The sequence below is a fragment of the Bos javanicus genome, chromosome 18 (assembly GCF_032452875.1).
Source record: "Bos javanicus breed banteng chromosome 18, ARS-OSU_banteng_1.0, whole genome shotgun sequence".
In the NCBI taxonomy this organism is placed as follows: domain Eukaryota; kingdom Metazoa; phylum Chordata; class Mammalia; order Artiodactyla; family Bovidae; genus Bos; species Bos javanicus.
Window position 1 is genome coordinate 19,409,908 of NC_083885.1, and position 9,428 is coordinate 19,419,335.

General features: G+C 41.9%; 1 protein-coding gene across 11 annotated transcripts in view; it reads left to right on the forward strand.

The window, feature by feature from the left end:
• The window catches only part of CYLD (CYLD lysine 63 deubiquitinase), a 72,010-nt gene extending 66,726 nt beyond the window's left edge, over window positions 1–5,284 (forward strand). For all 11 annotated transcript variants that reach the window (XM_061387168.1, XM_061387172.1, XM_061387169.1 and 8 more), the window contains one exon: window positions 209–5,284. In XM_061387168.1, the coding sequence (XP_061243152.1) occupies window positions 209–393 (185 nt within the window). In that variant the 3' untranslated portion in view covers window positions 394–5,284. The remainder of the gene's footprint in view (window positions 1–208) is intronic.
• The last annotated feature ends 4,144 nt before the right edge of the window (window positions 5,285–9,428 follow it).

The following is a 9,428-nucleotide window of genomic DNA, read 5'->3' on the forward strand; positions in this document are numbered from 1 at the left end:
GTCCCAGAATCCTTTCAGAAACCAAGAAGTGAGACTGTCAAGAGTTAAACAGAGGACTTCTAGAAATCAGAAGTAAAATGAGGTCTTTCTGATCCTGGAAATTAATGTTAACTAAATTACGGAATTGTAAAGTTACTTTGGTGGGGCAGGGCAGCAAAAGTGTTTATAACTTCACTGCCCTCAATACGCCTCTTTCTCTTCTCCATAGGTGGTCAGAATGGCTTCAACATTCCTCAAGTTACCCCATGCCCAGAAGTAGGAGAGTACTTGAAAATGTCTCTCGATGATCTGCATTCCTTGGACTCCAGAAGAATCCAAGGCTGTGCACGAAGACTTCTCTGTGATGCATACATGTGCATGTACCAGAGTCCAACCATGAGTCTATACAAATAAACAGGATCATCTGGACGGGTGCAGAAATCAAACACACAGTTTTCATGTTGCATCTCACTTGAGCTGGCAGTTCTGTTCAGCGTCCATTGCCGGCAATGGATGTCTTTGTGGTGATGATCCTTCAACGCAGGATTCCTGCGTTTAAAAACAAATTGCTTTTGTGTTACTAAAGTATTTAATAAGCATTTTGCACTCTAGAGAGTATGTTTGTGTTGGTTTTTTAAGAAGTCTAAATGAAGTTATTAATACCTGAGGCTTTAAGTTAAGTGCATTGATTATAAGATATTTTTGGAAGCATAAAATTTTAATTGTGACAGTTTAAAACCTCTTTTAGTCCATTGAGAATGTAAATAAATGTGTCTTCTTTATGGACCAAGGTTATGAAATCATTTTTCCTTTGTAGCTAATTGTTGCCTTGAGGAGGATATACTTTGGTTTTATTGAGTCTATTTTCAATCCAGTGATTAAAGTTGTTTTGAGTTTGATTTGTTAATTCTTCCCTTTCTAGTGCCGATTCCTGCATGTCTGCAATCTGAGTTTCTGTGTTTCTGTGGTAGTGGTCACAAAAGTATTTAAATTTCCTCAATGGTGTTTTCTATTTGTTCTGGTTTTAAGATAAATGAGTGATTTTTGTCATGAAATGTCCATTTTTGATGTAGTTTTCCTGGGGGATTCACATATACAGCAATTGAAGCTCTCCATTCATAGTAGTAACTGTCAGCTAACAGCTTTCTTTTCTTTTTTAAGAACTCTCTTATGCAGTGGGGCACAATAAATTTTATTAAAGAGTTGGGGTGATAAATATATTCCTATACAAATATAAGGTTAATAGGAAAATGAATTGGTCATATAGAATCACTCATTGAAATTTCCCTGAAGAGATGTATTGGCTGTCTCAACCTCTACTATCTTAGATAAGACTGTCTAGAACTTAGATCAGTTCCCGCATTAAGTTCAGTCTGATATCCCTTGAGATAATGACAGTTACGAACCAGATATTTTATTGAACTGTTAGTAGCAGCTTTGCCTTCCTCCTGATTCAATAAGTAGAAAATGGATGTTTTCCTAGCTAATACCTGTAGTGTGTGTCTGTTGTAGACTAGCAGCATAGGTTGTCCGTGTCAGTGCTGTGGGACGTGTTGCGTGGCGATGGTGTCTCTGTGGAATGACTTCCTAACTGCATGGAAAGGCAGAGGTTGTCATGTGTGTCTAGCATATAACTTCATAAAATACTGAATGTCCAAAAGAAGGGAAAGAATCTTTGCAAACCCTGCAATTTTTTCTTTTTAAAGTCGCATTTACCCTTTGGTTTTGTCACTCCATTTTCCTGGTATTTATTAGCTAGGATTCATTATTATGAATCATAATCTACAGAAAATTTTGTCATAATTTTTTTCATTTTTGAAATGAAAAAAGTACATAACTTTTGCATGAAGTTTTGCTCAGTACCTGGGTGACTGGTGATCTGAATACTAGGTCCAGAGAGATTGGGACCAGCCCCACCCCATCACCCTGGGGTTAATGAGGAGCCTGAGGAGCAAGATGCCTAAGGTTCCCTCTAGCCCCGACTTTCCACAAGTCCAGTCACCCCTTAATCAGTACGTGTTGGATGAATACATGGATGTAGGAGCTTATCAATGTGATTTTAAAAGGCTCTCTAGAGAAATGATTAGGACTCTATATCTAGGTAAGATTGGATTTAACAGTTAAAAAAGAGAAGACCGTTCCTTTCCTGTAAAAATTAAAACACAAGTTGAAGGTTAGTCCTGCTCAGCTCCTCGTGGCAGAAGATTTGAAGAGGACTTGTGGGGTTGTACGTTTATTTCCCCAAGGGTAGGGTGTGGAGGTGCTTTCTAGTGGGAGGGACCTCTTCCATAAACCATTTCTAGGACAGTTTCTTCAAGAAGAGCTTCCTGTTCTTTTAATATTAGCTGGGGAGGGAGCACCCACTAAAGGGATGCAGGGCCCTCTAGCGGTAAGGGTCTTCCAGGCCCTGGTGTCCCCTCTCCAGCACCGCCCCACCCATCAGCAGTCCTTTCTTGTTGCTGCTCCCGCAGAGCCCTGTGTCAGGTGGGCACAGGCAGGCTGGGCTGTGTGGCACCAGTGACCCCTGTGCCTGTTGACTTACTTAATTTCTAGCCTTAAATTTTCTTTCATATTTTTCTATTGGTCTTTTAAATGTTTCTGTTATCCTTTCTTCTACATCATATGTACAATCAAGATGGCAATATAGTAAAATCATCTTATTTATAAAACAAGTCATGTTCCCCCACCTCCATTGAATACACACGTGTATGTTTGTGTGTGAAAATTTATATATATGGGGGGGGCAACCATTTCATAATGTGTTCAGCCCGTTGTTATCAGCTTTACGAAGGAGTTTGACTCCACCCACAAAAGAATGTTTTGTAAAACTGGAAATACACGTTGCAAACCAAGAGAGATAGAAACAAAACTCAATAACATAAAATTGTTACAGTTGCTGAGGATAATTTCCTTAGAAGCATTTAGGATTTTTGTAATTCATATTTGCCAAAAGTTGTAGGTAAATAGCTTCTTTCTATCCCATGGATTCACTTTTTTTTTTCTTTTCACCCAAGTCACGTAATTCAGGAACAAGGGAAAGACGTAATTATCTTATGGAACTTGCATTGTCATTCAAATTCCTGTTGTGTGAACATGGCACCTTCATAAATTCAGAGATGTTACTGTTGTCTTCTGATGGATCTCGATATCCAGCTAGATGACCTTGCATCTGTGTTGATGATTGTAGACAGAGATGTGAGAGAAGACAGAATTAGGCCTTAGCTGAGGGACTGCCTGCCAACAAGTATTTCTTAGACACTTGTTACCGAAGATTGTGTCAAAAGGAACATGAGACATAGCACCTGTCCTCAAGCAGCTTACCACCTACTTCTAACAACAGAATGTCTACTAGAGGCTTCTTAGCCTAAGTGTAAGGGCGCTGGGTTGGGGGGCTCTGGGAGGCAGTGAGATGTGACAGAAGTGGTAGAGTAGGGGACAAGAGCTGGTCCCGCCCTTTCTCTGTTTCTTGTTTTATTAGTCTTGGGCAACGTCTTCACTTCTCTGGGCCTCAGTGTCTTCCTCTGTATAGCAAGGGGGTGGGACTATTGAATCTTACAGGAAAGAAAGACGAATTTCTGGGTCCTCGGCCATGCCTGCTGGATCTGACTTCACAAACGGTAGACCCCATTTCCTAGACCCGAAATGTCCATCCACCCCCAACCCCACCCCGCCACAGGTGACCCTGAGAGTGATCATCAGCCAGATTTGAAAAACACTGAACTGAAAGATCTCGAAAATATCTTTTCTTTATGTGGTTGTGTGGTCATAGAATGTTATTGTGTCAATTACCCACATACATGTGGGTAATTGTATATTTGTCACATTGTTTCTCTGTTTTTACATGTGAATTCATATAAGAAATGCATTTTAGTATCTGTGCCTCAGTCCACTGTTTCCTAGAGGTTTTAGCCATCTTAGGAACCCTCTTGAGACTGAAGAGGATGTTATTTACCTGGACATTTACCCTTCATTTAATTTCTGTAGGGGAAATTGAGGCTCTGGAAACCAAAGAAATGGAAAAATGAAATTGTTATGCAAAGTTAAAGAAAAAAAAGTAGACTAGCTGCTATTTTATGATGAAAATCTTAACCCTAATATGGGAAGATTTTTTGTCATAAAGTAAAATGTCCTTGTTCAAGTAGAGGGACTGTAGGTTCATAGTGAAGAATAAGACTGCCTTTTCTAGGGGGTTGGTGATGTTAACACACCCACAATTCTTCAATGAAAATAATACTTGAATTCCCCAAGGCAAGTGAGGGTGGAGAAGGAGGAGAGCATATTAAGATGGAAATATTCAGATGCATACTAAGATGCAAGAGAGAGAGGGTGGAGGATGGAAGGCCACCCTGACAGCAGGTGTGGTACCCGCTGGGGGCTGGAAAAGTGGGTTCTCCTCTACCTCCCAGGCTGTGTCACTGCTCAGAGACTGGGACTTCAGAGAGCCAGGCTTCTTTGCAGCAAGTCAGCATTGCATTGTCTAGTTTCCTTTCAGAAGCTTTATTGGAGGAAAAAGAGGGGAAAAAAAAGACTCTTCATCTTAGTCTAAATCCTCAAACAGCTGAAGGGTCTCTCTTGAGTTTGAAAGTGGTGGTAAAAAGCTAACCAGCGCATATGGCCAAGGATAATGAAAAGAGGGAAAAGAAAGACATTCCTTCTTCCTGCTCACAATAAATGTCAGTATTTGGAGCAGATCATTCAAGAAATACATTTGCTTTCCTGACTGTCTTATCAGCGATGCCATTTTTGTTTACTGTATTTGAAAGTCTTCTTATAACACAGGTTGCGGGGAAAGGCCAGGTCCAGAGGCATCCTCCTTTGGAGCTCCACAGACTCAGATGTAATTCTCTTGCACTTTAAAGCCCTGTCCACTTCCACTTTTTATTTTTTCAGGAGATTGTGTGGGAGACTCAACTGTTCTTTTTATTTTAAAAAATGGCCTGTAGTACTCCAGAAAGTCTTAGTATCCTGTCATAAACATTCATTAAAAAAAAAAAAAATATCCCATTTGGAACTTCCCGGGGAAGTCATGGTGGTTAGGAAGTTGGTATAAAGGAGCACATTTTATATTGCATTTCCCATATTTGGTATCTTGTTCAACATTTTTTTTTTTTTTTGGCCTGATGAACATTCTATATTTATGAAGACATTCTTTAAAAGTAAAACCACATAAAATATCCCTTTATTATCAGATTGCTCTGATTTAGCCTTAATTTTGTTAAATTTTTTAGAGATGATTGAAGTGCTGCTGTGGAAAGAAATGTACTATATACTATTTCTGTATCATTAAAATTAAATTTTTATGGTTGTTTTTCTTTGATTTCTTTGGGGAAGGGTTTTGGGTTATGGGAAGACTGGAATTGAGGAAGATTGCTTTAGGAAAATGCGGTACCAGGCACACCTGTGTCTTCATCAAATCTCTGTCATCATCATCTCTGTGCTTGTTTTAGAAAACATAGACTTTTCCTGGGACATGTGCCAGTGGTCTCTGGGTTCCCTCCTGGCATCATGATTTTGTGTAGTTTCTTGAAATAACTTGGCACCACAAAGCTCTGATCCTAATTAAAGCTCAGTTCTGCCAGTCTCTAATCCAACCAAGAGTTGTTCATCTCTTAAATTGGGCCAAAGCTGTTGACTATAGAATAGTGTGTCTTGATCCCTCACAGCTGCCAAGGAGACAATTAAAAACACTACTTTTCTGTATAATCCAGAGAAATGATTACATGATGCTATATTAGGTAACTGATAATAATAAGTTTTCTTCAGGAATTATTGCTTGTAGAGTTTCAGTCTCTTGTTATGCCAAGGTAGGAAAGCTAGAATGGTCCGAGCTGACAATATTTATATTAATACAGTACATTCAAGAACTTTCCTACTTAGAAACCCACAGCCAAATGACGTATTGGTGATAATGAAACTTGGCCATTTGAACATCACTCTGATTTTCCTTTGTTCAAACTCAAGGGTTGGCATGCTTTTTCATAGATCCTATCCTTTCTAATTGTCTGTGGGTGTGTCAGTGCAACAGTAATTGTTCATATACTTGTGCCCACCTGTGGATGTGGGCATTCAAGACCAGACCTTGTTGGAGGCGGGCTGACAGGCTGGCAGAGGAACATTGCCTCTCCAGGCCTCTTCTCCTGGGGCCTGGTCCCTGCTCCTTTCCTGACTCGCTGAGGCCAGTTGTCCCTCATCTTCCTGAGGAAGGGATACGTGGCCTACAGCAGCAGTTCTCGGTTCTGGCTGCACACTGGATTCATTCATGGATGGAGGCTTTTCAGATGCCTCAAGCATGTGCCCACCCAAGCCACTGGGATCTGCAGATGGTGCTCCCGAACCCAAGTTCCTGTGCCTGATGCACAGTGAGGCCAAACAAACCGAAACACAGGAGTTTGGAGCAGAAAAAAGTTCATTGCAGGGCCATGCAAGGAGAATGGGTGGCTTGTGCCCCCACAAAACCCCAAACTCCTGGAAGTGTTTCAGCAAAGCGGTTTTAAAAGCCATGTAAGGGAGGGGCAGGTCACAGGGTGTGCGATCAGCTCATGCACAGTTCTCTGATTGGGTGACAGTGAGGTAACAGGGAGGATTACATCATCAGTCCTTAGGCACCAGAAGGTCTGGGGGCTATGTGCTCATGAGCATCAAGCAGTTAATTTTTTTCACTTGGCAGTGGTTTTAGCATCTGAAAAACTCAAAGTATGCATCAGATACTGTTATCTGGGTACTTCATAGAGGAGCTAAAGCAGAGGATATGGGGAGGGGGCTGTCCCAGGAAGTTTCCACAGGATCCTATTCAGTGACACCACCACCAGGCACATGGTCTTTTTCACAGCTCCTTACATTAGTCCAACATAACACTGGTATCTGCAGCCACTTGTCAGGGCCAGTGGAGGTTTCTGAGGAAACATAACCCACTTGTCATTCTCTGATGAAACCTGTGCTCTGACAAAGGGGATTATGGATGTGGACAAGCTCCAAAGAGAAAGGAGGAAATCTGTTCCAAAGCTCCTAGACTGTTGAGGAAGAGCCTTGGGACTCTACGTGGGATGTATTCTGGAGGCCAGAGAAAGGATTCGGAAACAGGGTGAACCTCACTGTACCTGAAGAGGGCTTGAACGAAGATATCCTTCAAGAGGCATCAGGAAGATGCCGTTCTGCTCAGGAAGTATTCCAAGGTGTCTGTAAGTGTAAATGTCATAAAAAAGAAAACCCGCCAGTCTGACTAGGTAGGAGGCTGAGTTCTTGGAAACGGATTCAGTTTATTTTGGGGGGGTGGGGTGGGTACTGCCTTCACACTGTGGACAGTCAGGTCTGTGTGAGTTGCCACTTTTGAAGGGATGGATTTTATTGGAAGGGGGAAGTAGTTTGAGATCAAACTGAAGTAATTCAGTGTGTGAATATTGAACTGGACATCATAAACATAGAATAATTCACCCAGCAGTGACCTCCATCTCAAAAGCGCCACTGAAATTTGCAGGGTGGGTCCAACTGCTTTACCCCTTGCCTAGGAGTTTATGAAAACTCTTAATTCTATGCATCAAACCACTCCCTTAGAAATAGGACTCAGGTTTGTTTCAAATACTGCATTTTCCAAAGCAATTTGAAGTTGAACTCAGGTTTTAAGAGTTGGATGGAAACTGACTTCCCCAGGGAGGACTCCTGAGTTCCTCTCTGCCATCTTGCCCTACTTGTGAGACACTGAATGTGACCTCTGAGGTCAAACCTTGGAGGTCCCTTTTGAGGCAGGCAGTCTCCCCAGCCTGTGGAATAAATGAGGCCAGGCCTTGGCCATGATGTATGGTTTCTTGGCCACGTGTCCTACACACTTGAAGACAGATAGGCGAGGCTGCTCCATAGAGTGTGCCTTGATGGGGTTATTGATATTGGAATCTCTATATTTCATTTGTTTTAATCTAATTTTTAATTGGAGGATAATAACTTTATAATCCCAAAGAAAGGCAATGCCAAAGAATGCTTAAACTACCACACAATTGCACTCATCTCACACGCTAGCACAGAGAAGGCAATGGCACCCCACTCCAGTACTCTTGCCTGGAAAATCCGATGGATGGAGAAACCTGGTGGGCTGCTGTCTATGGGGTCGCACAGAGTCGGACATGAGTGAAGCGACTTAGCAGCAGCAGCAGCAGCACATGCTGGCAAAGTAATGCTCAAAATTCTCCAAGCCACACTTCAACAGTATGTGAACTGTGAACTTCCAAATGTTCAAGCTGGATTTAGAAAAGGCAGAGGAACCAGATATCAAATTGCTAACATCTGTTGGATCTCCGAAAAAGTGAGAGAGTTCCAGAAAAACATCTACTTCTGCTTTATTGACTACACCAAAGCCTTTTACTGTGTAGATCACAACAAACTGTGGAAAATTCTTAAAGAAATGGGAGTACCACACCACCTGACCTGCCTCCTGAGAAATTTGTGTTTAGGTCAAGAAGCAACAATTAGAACTGGACATGGAACAACAGACTGGTTCCAAATAGGAAAAGGAATACGTCAATATTGTCACCCTGCTTATTTAACTTATATGCAGAGTACATCATGAGAAACGCTGGGCTGGAGGAAGCACAAGCTGAAATCAAGATTGCCAGGATAAATATCAATAACCTCAGATATGCAGATGACACCACCCTTATGGCAGAAAGTGAAGAAGAACTAGAGTCTCTTGATGAAAGTGAAAGAGAGTGAAAAAGTTGGCTTAAAGCTCAACATTCAGAAAACTAAGATCATGGCATCCAGTCCCATCAGATCAGATCAGATCAGTCACTCAGTCATGTCCAACTCTTTGCAACCCCATGAATCGCAGCACGCCAGGCCTCCCTGTCCATCACCAACTCCCGGAGTTCACTTAGACTCACGTCCATCAAGTCAGTGATGCCATCCAGCCATCTCATCCTCTATCGTCCCCTTCTCCTCCTGCACCCAATCCCTCCCAGCATCAGAGTCTTTTCCAATGAGTCAACTCTTCGAATGAGGTGGCCAAAGTACTGGAGTTTCAGCTTTAGCATCAGTCCTTCCAAAGAAATCCCAAGGCTGATCTCCTTCAAAATGGACTGGTTGGATCTCCTTGAGTCCAAGGAACTCTCAAGAGTCTTCTCCAACACCACAGTTCAAAAGCATCAATTCTTCAGCACTCAGCTTTCTTCACAGTCCAACTCTCACATCCATACATGACCGCTGGAAAAACCATAGCCTTGACTAGACAGACCTTTGTTGGCAAAGTAATGTCTTTGCTTTTGGATATGCTATCTAGGTTGGTCATAACTTTCCTTCCAAGGAGTAAGCGTCTTTTAATTTCATGGCTGCAGTCACCATCTGCAGTGATTTTGGAGCCCATGAAGTGATGAGACCGGATGCCATGATCTTCGTTTTCTGAATGTTGAGCTTTAAGCCAACTTTTTCACTCTCCACTTTCACTTTCATCAAGAGGCTTTTTA